Genomic DNA, 22,053 nt, shown 5'->3' on the forward strand with positions numbered 1-22,053 from the left:
TAACTTGGTTAAACCTCTGTGCAGGGCAGGATGGATGAGCAATGTTCAGATGCCTCCTCTTACTAGCTTTCCATCAAAATAAAATTCTCATCTGTGTTTAAATTTCTACGTGCTCTTACCTCTCACTATCTTTGTACCATTCCCCATTTCTGCAAACGCATCCTGAACTCTGATTCCAGCTTTTTCACACCGCCAATTATTGCCAATTATCCCTTCAGCTTCCAAAAGAAATTCTCTCTGCTCCTCGATTGTATCCACCTCCTTTTAAGACCCCTCCAAGATATCTATTGGACCAGATACCTCTTGTTTTGGATTAGTATCCTTTGTTTTACCCCTTAGAGGGATACTTTCCAAGCTGTTGAAGTGGAATCAAGCAACACCCTGATCAGTGTGGGTATTTGAATGTCAAAATTCATAAGGCGTAAAAGCAGCATTCTGTGGATGCTGGAAAAAAAGAAATAAAAACTGCAAATGCTGGATGAACTCATCAGGTCTGGCAGCTTCTGTGAAGAGAGGAATCAAATTAATGTTTCGAGTCTGTAGAACCCTTAAAACATTAACTCTGTTTTTCTGTCCACAGATTTTGCCAGACCTTCTGAGCTCAGCCAGTATTTTCTTTTTTGTTTCATAAGGGCATAGCTTAAAGCTATCTGATTTAGTCATTCTTAGCATGGCTCATATGAATGTCTATTACTGTAATTTTAACTACACCTAAGGCAAATACCTAATAGTTACTGCATGTATGAGTTTGTTGTCAAGCGTATTGCAGTTCTGCATAGCAAGTTGCAGGGCACTTGTTTCTGATCCTTATGGATATAGTTACTGATGTCCAGGTGCTCAATCTCCTGTTGCTTCAGTGTTTTTTATCCCCAAGGCTGTGTTTGAGTATGGGATTAGTTATGTCTTTCTGTCCAGTTGGATAATATGAACATTCAGGCAAATTTGTCCTTCATTAAGCACCAGAGCTGAATAACAATAGTAATGGTAAGGTAAATCCATCTGTTTAACCCTGATCTTTGCTTGCAAATTTTAATCTGAGTGCTAGCCAGATGGACATTGGATCTGATTACAGGTGACGAGAGAGAGGAAAAAAAACAAGAAGAATCCTCAGCAAACAAGTGCTGATAAATTAACAGTTTTGTGACTAAGACTAGTTTGCAACAAGAGATGAAAATAAACAGGGTCGTCTTAAATACAAACAAAACATAGACACTGAATGTCTGTGTTCAGTTACAGGGTCCAACAAACAGAGGCCATATGTGATACATAGATTGAAATAAATGGAGATGAATTATAACTATGTAAAACAATGGCAAAAATTGCAGGTTTCAGCAGAATTCCAGCCTGACCCTTAGTTGGTTCTTCAACATACTGCTCCAGAATCCTATCTTGTACGAACTCCACAAATTCATCGTTTTCCACATTCATGCTGATTTAGGTTAAGGCAGCCTATATGGAAATTGAAGTCACCCATATTAACTCATATGTAACCCATGCGTATCTAATTTCCTGACCTACACCATCCCCAACATTACCATCACTATTTCGTGGCCTCTGAGCAACTTTCATCAATGTTTGCTGCCCCTTTCTATTCCTTAGCTCCACCCAATTTATTCTACATCTCAAACCTTGATCTGAGATTTTCTATTACTAATGTAGTGATCTTGTCTCTTAAGAGCGCTCCCCACCTCCTTTTACCTTTTTGCCTATCTTTCCTAAATAGCAAATATCCTTGGATGTTCTGTTCCCAATCTTGATCGCCCTGTAGCCCTGCCTTCATAATAGCAATGAAATCACATCCGTTTACCACAACTTGTGCCTCTAAATCATCAACCTTGTTGTGAATGCTGCATGCATTCAGATTTAGTGCTTTTAATTATATCTTTTAATATTATTCTGCACTCTAATTGGACTGAAAAAAAAAAGTGGCAGAGCATGAAGAAAAGGAGACAAGTTCCCTCTGTCTGACTCCAAAAACCGAAAAGCAAAAGGAAACAGGTGGATGTTGGTGAATTACAACTTCTTTTGATTGTGGTATTATTGTAAATTTTAGATGTAACTGGATCAAATGCAGATGATTTTTTATGCATGCATCAAAATTCCAATGCTACTGCGACCTCTGTTCAATGTCTTTAGCGTTAAGACTGTACAATGATTGGGTAGCTTGTCAATACAGCAAGTAAAATAAGGTTGAAATTTTTTGATCAATTAGCTAACGTATCATTTAGAACAAAAAGTATCTAAAAGACTGCAAATCCAAAAAACTTTCATATGAGCTTCATTCTAAATATTTGCCTCCATTTTCAAAATGACCTGTGGTTTTGGCGCTTGTAGTATTGTATAACTCTTGAGTTTGATTATATTTTCTTTTGGTTTTGCTTTAGGTGCACCAAGTGAGGATCCAATGTTCCCGAAGGTGGCATGGCCAACTCCGGACCAGTGTCCTAGATGCCATGAAGAGATTCAGGGACTCCATACCTGGAAGGAGGAAGAGGTTCTGGCATTTTTGAAGTCTCATTACGGCGTGGACAACATTTCGTATAAATATAGTGAATATGACTTGCAAGCAAACAAAGCAAGGAAAGCAGCTGCAGAAAGTAATGAAAATGAGGGTAAAAAGCAGGTACCACCACCACCAGAAAATGGCCACAAGAAGCAGAAAGGCAACCTCCAGAATCTAGGCCAAAACTCAAGACGCAGTGCCTTGACAAAACCTGAAAATGGCCATCTGGCTGACAGTAACCGGAAAAGAATTTCTTTTGACCGGGATGTGGCCAGCCTGAAGAAAGAGTTTAAACAATCTGTTTCATTTTTTGGAATAGGGTTTTCCAGTGTGGACATGAGCCTGTGTGTCATGTTGTACGCAGCTTCCTGTTTTTTCCTAATGATCATGTACCTCTACTTCCAAATGAGATCCAAAAAGTGGAAAACTAGATATGTTTGCCCTTTTGTTTAAGACCATTTTCAACTATGTTGCAGAAGGAAAATGGCTTCATGTAGTCATTCTGATGAGGGTGTGGTGAACCTTTGTTTTCCACAGAGCACACCTTCACTACTTTTTTTTTTGTAGCATTTTCAATCTGGGTAAGGAAGTGAAAGTTTAGTTCTAACGTTATCTTGATCATGAATATGTTTTACAGCAACTCTGTTACCTTTGGGCGATAAGAAAAATGGAAAATAGGTTTGAATTGCTTGGCTGCCTTTTAGAGCATTTAAAGAAATGACCCAGGAACTCATTTCGCCCTTTTTTTTTCTCAGCAACACTCCTGACTGCTGATTCTTACTGGTTTACAATTCCATGGAGGCTGGACACCCAGTGGTAGCTCACCCAAGCAGCTAATTTTCGCACAAACTGTCTTGACAAATATCAGGCTACTCGACTCTGGGTAGTAGCCATGCTCCTTCTCCACCTCCTTGAAAACTGGGCAGGGATCTAGTTCATTCCCCTAGTATATTTGTCTTCACTACCCTCCCTAACTGATTCCAAATGTCCATCACTCTTTAGAGGAAGTCTGTCCTAATAACTACTTCAGGCTAATTTCCCGCTATCTTAAATATCTCCCTGGTCCTACATTTCCACCCCTACTTTGAAGTGATATTTGGGTTTATCTTCCTCATAGATATGATGACTTCTGTATTTCTCCTTGTGCTTTCCCTCCCCAACCTTGATTTTCATGCAAGCTTTTAAAAAATTTCATTTTACACAAATTGAAGTGTTTCTATTCAGCATTTCAGCATCGGTGTCCAGGTAGGTTTTTATTTAATGGACTAACCTTGTACATTCTGGCCTGTGAATTTCAGCGTCTCTACTCTTTTTTTTTAACCCTTACACCAAGGATTAATCTCCTTCCCCTGTGCACCATCTCACATATGTGTTCTTTGTGATTGGGCAATAATTGAATGCAATAATTCATGTTTGACCAATTGTGCAGCCCTGGCATGGCCCTGGCATAGCCATTACAGTTCTGGCTAAACACAGTTTCACCTTTTTTAATAGCTTCACCTCATTGTCCAAACATTAGCAGTACTGAATGAGCTGTTACTGTCTAGTTACTTTCCAAGATCCCTCTGCTGAATCAAGCACACTCATTGTACACTTATGCACTTTTTTTAAGACCAATGTCTGGTATTTTACGTGCGACAACATCACACCAGCATGGACTATACTCCAAATTTCTAGTTTTCAATCGGCCTGAGTCTGTGAAATATTTTGCCTATATTTTTGGAAGGTGTATTTTTCAATGATAAAATGTTAATTAAAAAACTTGCCTGAAATGAAGGCATTCAGTTATTTTAACAAGTGGTAGTAACTGTATCCCTTTCAACTGGAGCATGTACTAACCAAAGCCTCATGCTCATCTGCCTGTGAAAAAGTTTTGAGGCATTACTGCCATGGAAATTTTTTTCTACATATTTTGTATAACGAAGGTGCTGAAAGGGATAGTCATTTGTCTGCCTGTTTATAGCCTGCAAATAGTTATGGTACTTGTGTCAAGTCAAGATTTGCCTAGTGCTACATCTATGAATTTTAAGCATACAGAAATATTTTTGGTGTCACCAGATATTTGCCTGTTGATGTTTAACTGGCTGACTGTGTTCACTGAGCAAGTGTGACACTTGCTCAGTGAACACTGAGCTTTTGCAGGGATGCTGAAATGACTCTTGTTTAATAATGTTAACTCTGTTCAAACCATCCCTCTCTTTAAAAACAATCTTTAGATTTGTTATAAATACAATTGCCAGATCTTAAGAGGCTGTAACAGCAAGGACGTATTGAACATTGCACTAGTACAGTAGTTTAATAGGGTGATTGCTGTTGGGAGGTGACACACATGGCCATGATATTGGGCCAGGGTGGTTTTTTTACAATAATGGAGGGCAATGTGGGTGGTGGCTAACACTTCAATCTGATTTGTGCCACAGTCTGACATTCTATAGCCTGAAATGTGTGTAAAAAGGGACCTTGTTTTTGTCATTTACTAGATTTTCATTTATGCATTGAGGTGGACAGATTGTGATGTCCACAGCATGTGCTGAGACCAAATGCCAACAAGTTCACTGTGTGCTTCAGGCAGAGAATGGTCCTATTTGAATTTTAAATGTGCTAAATAGCTGCCCAACTTTGAGGAAGGGACCAATTACCTCGTGTTTCCTCCACCCTTCCTTTTATATAAAAAAAAATCACTTTGAAGAGTCAAATGAATGTTCAGTAGTACTATTTGCAGTATTATCCAGTGAAATATCACCCCAAAACTACCTGAAGCTTCTCCAGAAATTGTTGCGCCACTGGAGGAAGTTTTCAAGCTGTCTTTGTCCTGTTACATTTCTAAACCGACCGTGTGCCATTTATTCATTCAGAAGCTGCCTTCACTTCAGAAGTGTTTCCTAAAGATCATAATTGCATGTATTTATTTTGTTCATAGCTGCCTTATTCAGTTTATTGAAACTGTTGTACTCTGACATATGTGCCAGTCAATGCTGTATGTTTTCATTAGGAAAAAATGTAGGCAGTCTTTTGTACTGAACAGAAATTGAAGGAAACTTAATTCTATTTGAAATAAAATACTCTGCAAAGAATTCCTAAGTCTTTTGTATTTATGCAGTTATCTCCTGGCTTGCTTATTTTAGAAAGCAGCAATGTACTTGTGAAATTATTTGTGTTGCGTCTTAACAGGTAGTGGTTCTTGTGTATCACTAGTGCAATGAATGATTAGCTTTTGGACATCTTCCCCACATGAGCATTTGGAGAAGTTTAAAATTCAACGTTACTTCTGCAGGTAAAGGAAGCAGTGTGGAGCTTCAGACCCAAGTAATTCTTGCTCTGAGAACCAGATTCTGTGCATACTTGCATGTGAGTGTACATGCATGTAACTGCACTGAGCTACAGTATTCCCTCAAATGTTCCAAGCAATCTAAAATTTATCCCACCATGAACCAAATAGAACAACTCAAGGGATATTGTTCACCTGAATACTGGCCAAATCTTACTGGCAAGGAACCAACAAAACAATTCATTGTAAAAATAGTTCAGCAGATGTTGATGTGACGCTACCTTCTCAGTTTTTAAAATTTTAATTATAAATTCTAACAGAACTTGAATTTATATAGCATTTTTTATAATCTCTGGAAGTTTTCCTTTTTATGGAGAGGAATATTTTAAACACTAAATCAACAAAATATCTTTAATGTCAGTGCTGACGTTCTTGCATAAAAATTAAGAGTAAGCCATTCGGCCCCTCACGCTTGCAATGTCATTCAATATAATCATGGCTATTCATTTATCTCAATGCCACACTCATCCTTGATTACAGAGATCACTCAAAAGAGAGTTATTGGTGTTCAGAATAATGGGAAAGAATGTACAATTATTTCAATACTAGTTCTGATTTTTTTTTATATGGCTTGTCAAGATAAAATATAGTCTTTGGGTCATATCTCTAAACTTAAAAGTAGCATGTAATGGAACAAAGATGATGTTGGGGGATGTAGATGACTACCAATCTAAATTGTTTTTCCTCATCATGATGGGCATAAAACGCTGGGTTTTTTCATTTAGAAAAGCCAGGATTTCAAGGAGGAGATCTCTAGAAATAATGAAAATAGGAGCAATTCACTTAGCCTAGGACCCTGCTCTTTCATTCTGTATGATCATATCCTCTACGCTATACTCCTGCTTTCTCCCCACACCCCTTAACACAATTAGATTCTAGCAATGCATTTGCCTCTAAGATATTCAGTGACTTAGCCTCACAGCCTTCTGTGGTAGACAATTCCATAGATTCACCACCCTCTGTGAAGAAATTTCTCATCAGTCCTAAATGGCCTATCTTGATATTGTGACTCCTTGATCTTAGACGCCCCACCCCACAGCCAGAAGAAACAACATTTCTGCATCCAGGCCTGTCAGAATTTTATGCATTTCTATTAGATTCCCTTTGATTCTTGCGAATACAGGCCTAGTTGATCCAATCTTTCCTCAATGACAATCCTACCATCCCAGAATCTGCCTGATGCGCATTTGCTGCACTCCCTGTATGGCAAGTATATCCTTTCTTAGATAAGGAGAATGAAACTGCACACAATACCCCAGGTGTGGTCTCACCAAGGCCTTCTACAGCTGCAACATGATGTCCTTGCTCCTGTACTCGAGTCCTCTTGCAATGAAGGCCAACATGCTATTTGCCTTCCTAACTGCTTGCTTTATCTGCGTGCTTGCTTTTATCAGCTGGTGAACGAAGGTGCCTGGGTCCTTTGTACATTAACATTTCCCAACCTATTATATTTAAATACACTATTTTGTTCCTCTGTTTGAAAGTGGATAGTTCACATTTATGCATGTTTTAATGCATTTTCCATGTATTTGCTCACTCAACTTGACTTAAGTGATCTTGAAGCCTCTTAACATCCCCCTCACCATTCATATTACAACCAAGTTTCCTTTTGTCAGCAAACCTGTAAATATTATATTTGGTTCCCTCATCCAAATCATTGTATATTGTGAGCAGCTGGGGCCCAAACACTGATCCTAGAAGGACCCCACTATTCACTGTATGCCACTTTAAAAAAGATCCATTTATTCTGACTATTTACTTCCAGCCTGCTAAACAATTCTTAATCCATACCAATATGATATCCCAATCCCTTATGCTTTTATTTTGCCCATTTTCCTCTTGTATGGGATTTTATCAAACTTTCCTGAAAATCTAAATATACCAATTCCACTAGTTCACCATGTCTATTCTATTAGATATATCCTCAATAAACTCCACTAGGTTCATCAAACATGATTTTCCTTTCATTAATCCAACTTGATTTTGTCTAATCCCAATGATATTTTCTAAATTTCCTGTTATCACATCCTTTATAATACATTCTAGCATTTTCCCAGTACTGATGTTAGGTTGATCGGTCTATAGTTCCTTGTTTTCTCACCCTCTGTTTTAAATAGTTGAGTTACATTTGCCCCTGCAATCTGTTGGGACTGTTCCAGCATGTATAGAATTTTTGAAGGTGACAACTAATGTATCCACTATTTCTGTAGCCATCTCCTTTAGTACCCTGGGGTGTAGATTATCAGTCTTGGGGATTTATCAGCTTTCTGTTCCATTAATTTCTCCAGAACACTTATTTTAGTAAAGCTAAATGTCTTCAGTACCTCTTTTTGTCACTAGACCCTTGGTTCTCTAGCATTTATGAAAAATTGTGCGCCTTTCCTGTAAAGATAGAACTGAAGTAGTTATTGCTCAATTTTCTTGTTCTGTTATTAATTCTCCTGATTCAGACTGTAAGAGACCTACATTTGTCTTCACTAATCTTTTTCTTTTTACTTAAAGAAGATCATACAATCCACTTGTTATTTGCAAGTTTGCTCTCATACTCTACTTTTTCCCCCCACAATCTCTTGGACCTACATTGCTGAATTCTGAACTGCTTCCAATCTTCAAACTTTTTCTAGCAACTTTATATGACTCCTCATTGGACCTAGTAATCTTTATTTTATTAGGCATGATTTGAGCCACTTGCTGTGTTTTTGTGCCAGAAAGGAATGTATAAGTGTTGTAATGCATATATTCATTCCTTAAATATTAGCCATTGCTTATCCATCATCATGCTTTTTAATGAATTTCCCCAAGCTATCTTGACCAATTCAGACCTCATACCTCATACCTTTTGCAGTTTCTTTTGTTTAGATTTAGGACCCTAATTTCAGATTGGACTTGTTCACCTCCCATGCTAAAGAATTCTATCATATTGTGCTTAAAATTATGAAAGAATTAGACACTGTCCCTGTGAAGGCTATTTTAGTTTAGTTTTAATTTGCATTTCAAGCCAGTCATGGATCTAAGTGATGTTTGAAGGTATGTTTTGCAGAGTAATTTGCCTCTGCCACTAATTGCTGACTTTCACAGTGAATGTGTCTCTTTTAGAAGCATTCAATGGTATGCCAGTTGATTTTCCTGGAAATGGCCAATAGAAAAGATTTATCACTCAGTCGTGATGGTCTCTTGGAGTTTGCATGATGGCATTCAGGTTACAGAGGAGCTTGTATTTATCTTGCTAAACTACCTTACCACTTGCCTTTACTGGAACTGTGTAGGCCTGGAGGTGAATGTGCAAAAGATAATTCCTAGCTAAGATAGAGTCAGTGGTCTTGTGCATTTCCATTTAGTATGTATATGGTGTCACGAAACATAGCTGAGACATTTAGTTTTCGTCAACATTCAAAAATTATACCTAAATGACACAAGGCTTTTTGTCACAATATTCGTGTATCTTTCTACTTGATGTACTTTCAAGATTTAGTTTTGGAAAAAAATATCAGGGGTACACGATCGCTTCTCATTTTAAAATAAGTACAATATAAATTTGACAAGCTTTTAGAAAGTTTTTATTTCAAAACAATCTGAAATTATTAAGCAGAAAAGGCTAAAATCTAAACTTTTTTTTCCATCAATATAGGTGTCTTGTTTCTAATGCATAGCTGGAAATCGGGTACATTGCACTTGATGTGGATATGCCGGCGTTGGACTGGGATAAACACGGTAAAAAGTCTAACGACACCAGGTTTAAGTCCAACCAATTTATTTGATAGGAAACTCACAAGCTTTTGGGGTTTGTCCCTTCGTCAGGTGAATGGAGTTCTGGCCTCAGACAGCATATAAAGCACAGACAGTTTACAGATTACTGATTAGAATGTGAATCTTTACACCTAACCTGCTGTTCAAGTCCTAAAGTGGCCGACAAAGTGTTGCGCTATCTGTAACCCCCGTGACTTGCCTGGGTTTGCAAAATCTCACTTACTGTACTGTCTGGAGACAATACATATCTCTAACCTGTGATCAGTGCTCCTTTCACTCACATTGTCGGCCACTTTAGGACTTGAACAGCAGGTTAGGTGTAAAGATTCACATTCTAATCAGTAATCCGTAAACTGTGCTTTATATGCTCTGTCTGAGACCAGAACACTCCATTCATCTGACAAAGGGACAAACCCCGAAAGCTTGTGAGTTTACTATCAAATAAATCGGTTGGACTTAAACCTAGTGTTGTCAGACTTTTTATATTGCATTTGCACAGAGTTCCAATCCAAATGCACACTCAATTGGGCAAAAGTATCAAGTCTTGGATGAAGCTCTTATGCACAAAAGCACAATGTAATAGGTTTATTTAATCATGTTGTTATGAAAATATACATTTTAAAGTTATTTTGGACATTAGAAATCTCTTACTGAGAGAAGAACAATAAAAACATTTGCAGAAAGCATTTTGAGTTCCGGAAACCCAGTGGCCAGACTGAAAATAATGATAAATTTATATAAGCAATTACAAATCCCTTGCATCCACATTTATAATTGGAAAAAAATTAGCATGTAAAGCTTAACGAAAGCATGACATGGTGAAATCAGATTGTGCAGACTTGAAGCATATTTGGATGTAAAATATTAACATAAAAATGGACATAATTACAAGTGGCAATACATGGTTTAACAGTGCAGAATTTCGAATTTGTGGTTTTTGGGAATGTTTTAATTTCCATCGTAACTTAGTGGATGTATAATTCTCATTTATCCCAAAGGGTAGTGGAGGCTGGGTCATTAGAAGTATTTAAAGTGAAGGTGGATAAATACTTAAGAACATAAGAAATAGGAGCAGGAGTAGGCCATCCAGCCCTTCGAGCCTGCCCCGCCATTCAATAAGATCATGGCTGATCTGTCGCTGCTCAGTTCCACTTTCCCGCCCTCTCCCCATAGCCCTTAATCCCCTCTCTTATCAAAAACCCATCAACCCGCGTCTTAAAAATATTTAGCGAGGCAGCCTCCACCACTTCAACGGGCAGAGAATTCCAGAGATTCACCACCCTTTGAGTGAAGAAGTTCCTCCTCAACTCCGTTCTAAACCGCTCCCCTTTTATCTTGAGGCTGTGCCCCCTAGTCCTACTGTCTTTTTTGAGCGGGAAGAGTCTTTCCACCTCTATCCTATCCATCCCATGCATCATCTTATACGTCTCAATGAGATCTCCCCTCATTCTTCTGTACTCTAACGAGTACAAGCCCAGTTTATTCAGCCTCTCCTCATAGCTCAACCCCCTCAACTCCGGTATCAGCCTAGTAAACCTCCTCTGCACTCCCTCCAAGGCCAAAATATCTTTGCACAGGTGCGGTGCCCAAAACTGCACACAGTACTCCAGCTGCGGCCTCACCAATGCCCTATACAGCTGCAGCAAGACCTCCCTACTTTTATATTCAATCCCCCTCGCTATGAAGGCCAGCATCCCATTCGCCTTCCTGACCACCTGCTGCACCTGCAAGCTGGGTTTTTGCGACTCATGCACAAGGACCCCGAGGTCCCTCTGCACCGTCGCCTGTTGCAGTTTTTCGCCCCGTAAGTATAGATCGAGGAATGGAGAACTATGAGAAAATGATGCAGAAATGGAATTGAGACTGTCATAGCTTAACCGTGATTGTATTGAACGGCTGGGTGTGCCTGAGGAACCGGGCCTACTCCTATTTTGTATTCTGGTGTTCACAACTCAATTATAGATGTATAATCTGCAATAACTCGTCTTATAACAATGAGTAGATGGTTTACATTATCCAAATAATCAGAATTAGCAGTCTAGTTGCCTGGCTGTGCTTTTTAATGAAAAGGGAATGCTTACATAACGTGTTATTTGTAAGATTCAATCGAGCAGTTTCTCTACTATATGACCAGGTGTTTGTGCACACATTGAAATACAAGGTGTATTTTCCACTAATATATCCCCTCTCTGACCAAACCCCACTCCTAAATTCAACGTTTCTCTGAGGTCATGGTTGGTAAAGTGACTTTATTTCCTATTGCTCCTTATGATTAGAATAGCAGCAGGAAGAAAATAACTAAAATTTGTGCAGTGCCTTATCACGTTAACTAAGCAGATCCTTAACTTGCTGTAGTCTACCACTCTTCCTTTAAGATAGTCCTTAAAGCTTACCTTTACTGCCAGCTTTTGGTCAACTGTACATTCACAATCTTTTTATGTGCCTCAGTGTCAATGTTTGTTTAGTAACGCTCCTTGGGATATTTTGTATTAAGGGCAATATACAGATGAAAATTGTGGTTGTATGGGCAGAAAATATTTTGAATGAACAGATCAACTCAAAAAAATGTAGACAAATTTACTTTTTTAACAAAACGGCTGATGGGTTTTTTTTCTGATTCCAGAGATCTGAATACTACCTGATGTGTTTTAAGGAGGTTTTATAGCACAGAGCAACTTATATCCCTGGACCATTATGCTTGCTCCAAAAATACAATGAATTAGCTAATTATCTGTTAAATATTCACAACTTCATTAGACCTTCTAAAATGTCCTGTCCATTTTGTAAACTTGTGGGACTTCATAATTATTTATTGTTCTAAACCTGGCTATGTAGCTATATGGTATCTTGGGTAATGTTTTAAAATTTGTTAGTTATTTGCTGTTAGGTTGCTGGACTCAAACCCCAAAGTATATTATGAAGTCAGATTAGACCCCAATATTTTTCATTTTTGGCATAAATATGAGGATTTGACACTTTGATTTTTTTTAATTAAAACAAGCTTTATTCATAAAAGTTCACATGCAGCTCAAACAAAATGAAGTAGTTTGACTTCTAACAGTTGGACAACACTTAAAATGAAAGGAAACAATTTTTGTTTCTAACTTATCACTACTTCAGTTCCAATTAAGCAATATTTCTCTTGTAGACTTGAAACTCACTTTCTCTGACTTGGGTAACAGGTGTGAAGGTTCCAGAAAGTCTTTGCAGAGACTGGTCAGACAGAGAAGCCTGTAGGCTTCTATCTTTTAACAACCCCCTGGTATCTGAACTCAGAAAGCTGTTTTTCTCTGTGACATACCTAGCCCTTCCCAATAACTACAGCACATGACTTTATGACCCTGTGTAACTAACTCACATTCCATTACTTTAATCAACAAAAGTACGAGGGATTCTCTCTAGTTATAGACAAAAAGCAAATAATTTCATTTTGAGTAAACACTACAGGGTTAAATTATCCTGCTTTCCAGCATCTGCTGAATTCCCTCCATACACACCAACTGCTTTGAGGAAAAAAAATACAACTTTAAACACATTACATCAATAGCACAATATTCATACCTCCCCCTTAACTAAAATGAACTAACAATATGAAAAGATGGCTTCATTTTTCTAAAGCCTCTAGTTTTCACACCATTAATATTCTATAAGATATAGACCTTATTACATGCAAAGTTAAACAGCCATATAGTCCAGTTGAGTTTTTCTTTTCCAATGTTGAAAGTTCCATCCATCTTTCATTAAAGTCATGATAAAGCATCTGCAATTCTCTCTGCTTTGCTCAACACACTTGTTCAATGGCTTCCTCTTTCTTTTCAAAGACCTTCCATTTCCAATCTTGCTTTGATTCTGAAACTGAACATTGTTCTGTTGCCGTGATCGTAATTTAACCCTGGTAATGTCCTCAGAGAGCTGGGCAGAATCCAGAGGGTAAACGTTTACATTGAATGCAAAGTGCCACAAACTACTTCAGATTTACCTTTTAATTTCCTTTGAATCCAACCAATTTTTTTGATTTTTAGAATCCTGAAATGTTAGACTGTAGTAATCTTTTTCAGAAGATTGAGCTGCTCTCAAACTTTGTTAAAGGGCCCTTTATCTTTGCATGTTTTCTCAATTTCACATGTGTGTTCAGGGCCATCCAGAAGGGTCACTTTATACCTGCCCTTTGTCTTAATGGGCCTTAGTTCTTCTGTCTGATTGTCCAACTCCCAGTCCTGTTATGAAATGATACACTCAAAATTATTTCCAGAGTCTCCAATTGTATATCTTTCTGTTCCAATGTAGTTTATTAATTTGTTTGTTCTAGATCGTCATCATTTTCTGCATTGCTCTTTGGCAGGATTTGTTGTAATTATGACTTTAATGATAATTGTGGCAGCCATGCTGTTGTGAAGACCAGTGTAATTTACTCAAATATCAGCTCTAACAGCACTGTTTTCATGGGTATCAATTCCTGTGCAAGCTATATGGATTCATTATTCCAGAGTTCATTAGGAATGATAATGCCGTTTCATCAAACACCCTTGCTTCATGTTATTGTCCTTTTCTTCTATGGTAGTAAAATGCTTCTACTCTTCAATGTCCAACTTGAGATCACATGATTGCTGTCTGATCTAAATATTTCTTCTCATAGATGACGAGTTGTTGTTGACAGTCCTTGATTTCAACAACTCAGGAATAGGCTCCAAATCAGTCAACTTTCCTGCATCTGTCTCTGCACCTGCTCACTTTCCTTATTCACATCATTGTCCTGTTCTCCTTCTCTGCCTTTGCCAGTTTCATGTTGCACTCACCTGCCTCCATTCGTGCTTTCATTAATAATCACCAGACCTCCGTAGTATTTGATTGAGAATTTGGCTGCTGCATCTCAGATTAAGCAAGTGTCTGCTTCTCTTTCCGAAGCTGTGATTATGTCCATACAGATGTTGCTTAATTGGAACAGCACGTCCTACATTCAAATCGTGCACAATTACTTTGGTGTTTCCCAATGTGTTCCCACGTATAGCTCTATGTATTTTGTAATAACTCGGGTAATTTTGATTTTCCTCCAGAAGGTAACTCAGTAACTTATCTCAACTTCTGATAATTTCCTCATTGTCCAATTTAATGTGAAGAATTTCAAATTCAGAATCATCTGAGTTTGTTTCTTCACTCTGAGTTGTAACAACTAACACATCCTGCTTCTGCTTTCCTTCCCTATCAAAATACCGTTTGAACATATTCACGTTACACAGAATGTTCCTTCTCTCTGGCATTCTTATCAAATAATTTACCTCATTTTATTTTCTTTCAATTTGCCAAGGCCCACTAAACCTTGCTCTTAATGGTTCACCTACCACCAGTACTAAAGCAGTTTGTAGTTTTGTTAGTACTAATCTCGTATCCCCTTATTTTTCTATCACATGCTGTGCCACTTTTAAATACTGTCAAACCAACTCATCAGCCCTAAACTTTGACACACAGTCCATCAATGTATCTCAGAATGCTGACTCACCAATTTCTCCTTGATCAATATAAATCAACCTGTTACCTCATGACCAAAAATCAATTTGAATTTAACTGCTGTACCTATGCAGATCTCAACCTCACCTGTCACATTGGACATTAATAGTAATAGAGTAATTACTATTACTCTGTTAATAGTAATTTTAAAAGGCAGTTTTTAAAAATCCCCTTTGTAATTTCAGTTATTTTGTGCTATCCTCAGAGTTGTAGTTACCCTAGCCTCTTCAGCCTAGAGCTTTTTTTTATTAATTGGAAAAATACCCATTTATGCCATTAATACAGACACATATTCACACAGGCCCACAGTGCCATACCCACACTCACTTGCACACAAACATACACGCACACAGACTCCCATACATACACACACACATACACACACACACACTTGCACACTAGCACAACTCGTATACACACAGACTTCCATACATGCACTCACTAGCACACAAACATACTGATACAGAACCACACATGCACACGCTCACACAGAAACACATCACTCTCACTCTCACACACAGATGAAAGAATCATACCCTCCTATCAATACCCGCTGAAACAGTGACAGTAACACATTCACTGAGGTGAACACATACTCGCTTCACTTGCGTGCACACGCAATAATTACTTAAACAGTGAAGCAAAGTGGGTGGTACAAGTGTGTAATGCTATCCTGTGAATATTAGGAGGTTGAGTAGAAACCTGGTTACCATTCAGTGAGTGAGGAAAATGAAATCAAAACTGTTTTTGGAATAAACTGCCACCATCATCAGCCAGCAGTCACCTGCTGTTCAATCGGAACCAACTTCTTTCAAACTGTCGTTTTCACCTAATTATCTCACTTTGAAAGGCAGTTCCACAAAGAGCAAATTACTGCAAACTCTGGGCAAATTATACAGAGCCTGTGCCCAAGCAGACACGGCCAGCCTATTGGACAGAGAGGCTGAAGGTACAATGACATTGAGAGAGATCAGGTGCAACCAAATTCAATAGAACCTGAAATAAAGACACGAAATACTGGATAAACTCAGCAGGTCAGGGTGGGACAGCAGCACAGTGGTTAGCATTGTTGCCTCACAGCACCAGGGACCTGGGTTTGATTCCCAGCTCGGGTCACTCTCTGTGCAGAGTCTGCATGTTCTGCCTATGTCAGTGTAGGTTTTCTCCCACAGTTGGAAAGACGTACTGGTTAGGTGCATTGGCCTTGCTAAATTCTCCTTCAGTCTACCTGCAGAAGGCTGTGGAGGTCAGGTCCTTGAGTGTCTTTAAGACAGAGATAGACAGCTTCTTGATTAATAAGGGGATCGGGGTTATGGGGGAAAGGCAGGAGAATAGAGATGAGAAAAATATCAGCCATGATTGAATGGCAGGGCAAACTCGATGGGCCGAATAGCCTAGTTCTGCTTTTGTGTCTTACTCGAACAGAGGCAATTTTCACAGTAACTTCATTTCAGTATTAACATACGCCTACTTGTGAGATTAATAAATAAAGTTTAAACTTTAAAACATCTGTGGAGAGAGAAACAGACTTGAAGTTTCGAGTTCTTAATGAGTTCTAATACACATTTGAGTTGATTCAAGCCTCATGTTAGCATTAAAATGATACATTTTTACTGCCTCTGCCGATTTTCTAGTTTTGATAGCGGCGGGCAATCTTTCTGTTTAACAAGAAGTACCTGGGCAAACCACAGAAGTTTCTCACTCAGTGCCCCTCTCAGAACCGGCAGAGATTGTAGCATTGAGTGAGAATCCGGAAATTCGTGTCCCCCTTACAATCTTGTAACTGGGTTTTGAAGCGCTGTCTGATTATTAATCTTCTCTCAGCGTCTGGTAAACGGATTAAACAGGATCAACATACTCGCCCCTAACAAGTGCGAGAATCAAAGGGAACCCTCTTTTCGTTACTGTGAGGACACGAGCCGCGCAGAAGCTGTGTTTTTTTGTGAAAATTGGGCGCTCGACTTCGATTCTATTTAGCTCGCTAATTCCTAACTCCCAGGGTATGAGTAATTGTGGTTTATGCAGCAATCATTAAACAGAGACTCTACAGACCGCTAGACCCAACTGGTGGAGGTAGCGGGAGTTTAACCGTAACAAAGGAAGATTAGAGCAGATATTGGACACTTTGTCAAACAAATACAACACAGAATGTTGGTTTAAATCACAAGAGAAATTGTGCTGCTCCCGCAGTAAGCCTACAATCCTAGATCTCACACACCATCCACTGCACCAATGTTTCTCTATTCTACGCGATGAATGTTTAAGAATGCAGGAATCTGCCTGTACTTTCTAACATCTCTTCCCACACTTTAATCACACTTTCTGCGATGCTGTTCAATAGAAACCTGACCTGGAAAGTTATGATCCAGTATTTACATTCTGCTGGTATTATTTGACTGGCGATTTTTACAAAATAGAGTCCATCGGGGTCGGGGTTTCCTTAACAGAAAACCCAGAAAAAACACCCACACACACATCCCATCAACCCCAACACACACACCATCTATCCCAACACACACGCACACCCCAACACACGCGCACCCCAAAACACAGATACACACACACACCCCATCCACCCCAAGACACACAGACACATACCAAACAGACAGACACACACCCAATCCATCCTAACACATGCACCAAACAGACAGACACACCATCCACCCCAAACACACAGACACACCATCCACCCCAAACACACAGACACACAGACACACACACCAGACACATAGACACAAACACATACTCTATCCACCCCAAATACACAGACACACATCAAACACACATGCACCCCATCCACCCCAAACACATGGACACACACACCCCAAACACACACACACACATCCCATCCACCACAAACACACTGACACACACGCAGACACAAACCAAACACAGGCACATCCCATCCACTGCAAATACACTGACACACACACACAGACACAAACCAAATACATACGCTCCCCATCCATCCCAAACACACACGTGCCCCATCCATCCCAAACACACACACATCCCATCCACCCCAAACACACAAATACCCCATCCACTCCAAACACACACATACCCCATCCACTCCAAACACACAGACATACACCGAATACACACATACCCCATCCACTCCAAACACACAGACACACACCAAATACACACATACCCCATCCACCCCAAACACACACATACCTCATCCACATCAAACACATCCATCCACCCCCTCCCCCACTACACACACACACACACACACACACACACACACACACTCTCTCTCTCTCTCTCTCTCTCTCTCAATTTACCAAAATTCTTTAAACTGCCCCTGGATGATTTTGATTAATTGTTTTATCATTAGGATGCTGCTTGCTCTGGAGTAAATTTGCAAAGATATATTAATAACCTAGAAATATCTCATTTCTTTCACATTTTCCTCCTATCCCAGTTGTCTGCACTGAACTTTATTGAGTCTATTGACAAGCACAGATGAATTTACAGCTAAGTGTCACAGTTAAGTCTCTCCCTCCAAGGAAGATGATACTAAGATTGGCGGAGTTGTGGAAAGTGATGAAGATTGTCAGAGAATATAGCAAGATATAGATAGGCTGGAAAATTGGGCAGAGAAGTGGCGAATAGAATTTAATCCAGACAAATCTGAGGTGATACATTTTGGTAGATCCAATTCAGGTGGGATATATGAAAAAAATGACAAACCTGGGGCATAAACAGAGAGAGACCTTAGCATGCAGGTCCAGAGATCCTTAAAAGTGGCAGCACAAGTGGAAAAAGTGGTGAAGAAATCATATTGCATGCTTGTCTTCATCAGGAAGGGCATTGATTATAAGAGTTAGGAAATTATATTACAGTTATATAAAACATTGATTGCGCCACATTTGGAATACTGTGTCCAATTCTAGTCACCACATTACCAGAAGGATGTGGTGAGAGCGCAGAAAATGTTTACCAGGATGTTGCCCTGGTATGGAGGGTATTAGCTATGAGGAGAGATTGAATAAACTGGGATTGTTCTCCCTGGAAAGACAGGCTGAGAGGTGGCCTGATAGAACTTTATAAAATTATGAGGGGTATAGATAGAGTGAACAGTTGGAAGCTTTTTCTCAGGGCAGAAATGACAATTACAAGGTGACACAAGTTCAAGGTAAGGCAGAAAAGGCCCAGTGGAAATGTGCAGGAAAGTTTTTTTTTTACACAGAGCGTGGTGGGGGCCTAGAATGTCAAGTGAGGCGGTTGAGACAGATACATTAACCACTAAGACTTATCTGGATAGACGTATGAACAGATGTAGAATAGAGGAATATAAGCAGTTGGTCTAGATAGGACAATGTGATCAGCACAGGTTTGGAGGGCTGAAGGGCCTGTTCCTGTGCTGTAATGTTCTTTGTTCTTGGAAGAATGTCCAGCTCCCTATACTTCCAAACATCACTCAGTCTGATTTATGTGTTTCTTTTTTGAGATTTAGGTTTCACCAATTTTCTTCTGATATTAACAGAAAAGCTCAAAACTTGGAAGTAACATCAGGTCAAAAATACATCAAGGGCTGTTCAGATACTAATAGCCACGGGTTTACATTGGATCATTTGGGTGAGTGGTGGGGGAGAGGATTGGGTGAAATCTTTAAAGTGCACCAGTGACCCTTACCACCCCATTGAGTGTTTCAATAACACTCTAATCCTCATATATTGCACAGTAAGAAATCTCAAAGTTTATTTATTAGTCATAAGTAAGGCTTATATTAACACTGCAATGAAGTTATTGTGAAATTTCCCCTAATGGGTGGAAAGCAGAGCACCCGGAGGAAACCCACACAGGGAGAACATGCAAACTCCACACAGACAGTGACCCAAGCCAGGAATTGAACCCAGGTCCATGGTGATAGGAAACGGTAGTGCTGACCACTGTGCCACTGTGCAGCCCCTGATCACAACAAGAAGTTTCACAATACCAGGTTAAAGTCCAACAGGTTTATTTGGTAGTAAACACCAATAGCTTTCGGAACACTGTTCCTTCATCAGGTGAGTGGTGAGTAGGGTGTTGTGAGACTTCTTACTGTGTTTACCCCAGTCCAACGCTGGCATCTCCACATCGTGACTACCTGCGCACAACACTAGGTTAAAGTCCAACAGGTTTATTTGGAATCACGAGCTTTCTGAGTGCTGTTCCTTCATCAGATGAGTGGAGAGGTAAATTTCACAAACACTGCACATTTATAGACAGAGACCCAATTGCAAAATGATGGTTGGAATGCGCATCTTTACAGGTATTCAAGTCTTAGGCACGGACAGTACGAGTGGGGAGAGGGATAATCATAGGTTAAAGAGGTGTGAATTGTCTCAACTCTAAATAAACCTGTTGGACTTTAACCTGATGTTGTGAGACTTCTTACTGTGCCCATCCCAGTCCAACGCCGGCATCTCTACATCATTGCAGGTAAACATATTCATTGTGGACCGTCTAAGGGGGAGAATAGCTGGAGATGAGCAGGTCTTTCATCGATAATCTGACCATTATGCATCAAGTGCTTTTAAGCGTTCGCTCTCTAATTTTGAAGAGTGCTACAATTGATAGTCGGACTAAACTGTTGAAACCTGCTTTCATCCAACGATTCTGCTCAACTGCTAACACTTATTCAGCAAAAAGTGAATGGCATGCTCTCACTTAATGAACCATTTCCTCTTCGGCCTTGGCCGATACTTGCTTTGACAAGTTATTTAACTCCAATGTTCCTCCATTACATCTTCGGTTGCGGATGCCACAAGCGGTCCTTAATTAAGTCCAGCTCAGCCGTGACTTATCGTGGTGTAATTAAGGAAATGAAATGGTCCCATCTCCCAACCAAATCAACAATTAGAATAATCACAGGTTAAAGACTTGGCTTTCCGCTCAGGGGACGGTAAGGACCAGGGTCGCAGTCACGTACAAATCTGTACGGAAAATTAATAATAAGTCACATCGATTTTCGTTTATTTTAGCTCATGTCATCTAAGGTTGGTGGTCCGGGTGATGTCTGACTGCCTCAGTACACACTCAGGAGACGATCACTGTGATGTATTGCACCCAGTAAAAAGACACGAGCACTATTTTAACCGTGTTTTCCATCCATTCTAATGCTCTTTAAGATGCTTCTTCAACAAATCTCATCGGAAGTGACCATGTGAACATTTTAATTAATGTTTGCATAAATGTGGCGAACTTTGTGACTCAGAGTGACCACATGACAAATCTATCACTGTGCCGACGGACAGTAACCACAGTGAACTAACTGTGTCCCAGGACAGGGGCCAGTACAGGGTCTGTAAAACAGAAGCTAGTGAGCGGCCCCCAAAATATATGTGTGTGTTTGTCTGTGTATATGTGGGGGCTGGCTGGGGTGGGGTGGGGCGGGGGATGTGGTATGGTGGGAAAGGGAGTATGTGTGTGTCAGGGGGAATTTGATTGTGTGTGAGGGGAGTAACTGTGTGTGTTTCGGGGTGGAGGGAAGTATGTTTGATTGTACGAGTGTTTGTTTTTGTGTTGGAGGAATCGTCTGTGTGTGAGGAGGAGGGAATATCTGTGTGTAGGTGGAAGGGGGAGTGTGTGTGGTGGGGAGAGTTTGATTGTTTTGGGGGGACGGTATGAGTGTGTGGGGGAATGCCTGTCTGTGTAGGGGGAGTTTGATTGTGTGTGTGTTGGGGGGGAGTATCTGTGTGTGGGAGGGAAGATATATCTATGTGTGGGGGTATGTGTGTGTGGTAGGGGTATGTGTATGTGGTAGGGCTATGTGTGTGTCGGTGGGGGAGGGGGAAGTATCCGTGTGTAGGGGGAAGATATATCTGTGTGTGAGGGGGAGATATGTGTGTGTGTGTGTGGGGGGGGGGGGTGGTGTTACGTGTGTGTGGTAGGGCTATGTGTGTTTGGAGATGTATCCGCGTGTAGGGGCAAGATATGTATGTGTGTGGGGGAAGGGGTACATGTGTATGGGGTTGGT

General features: G+C 39.9%; 1 protein-coding gene across 1 annotated transcript in view; it reads left to right on the top strand.

Moving 5' to 3' along the window:
* The window catches only part of qsox2 (quiescin Q6 sulfhydryl oxidase 2), a 104,206-nt gene extending 98,642 nt beyond the window's left edge, over nt 1-5,564 (top strand). The window contains exon 12 of the mRNA XM_080212020.1: nt 2,385-5,564. Within this exon, the coding sequence (XP_080068146.1) occupies nt 2,385-2,956 (572 nt within the window). The 3' untranslated portion in view covers nt 2,957-5,564. The remainder of the gene's footprint in view (nt 1-2,384) is intronic.
* The last annotated feature ends 16,489 nt before the right edge of the window (nt 5,565-22,053 follow it).

The sequence above is a fragment of the Carcharhinus amblyrhynchos genome, chromosome 25 (genome assembly GCF_965287045.1).
Source record: "Carcharhinus amblyrhynchos chromosome 25, sCarAmb.v2.hapA, whole genome shotgun sequence".
In the NCBI taxonomy this organism is placed as follows: Eukaryota; Metazoa; Chordata; class Chondrichthyes; order Carcharhiniformes; family Carcharhinidae; genus Carcharhinus; species Carcharhinus amblyrhynchos.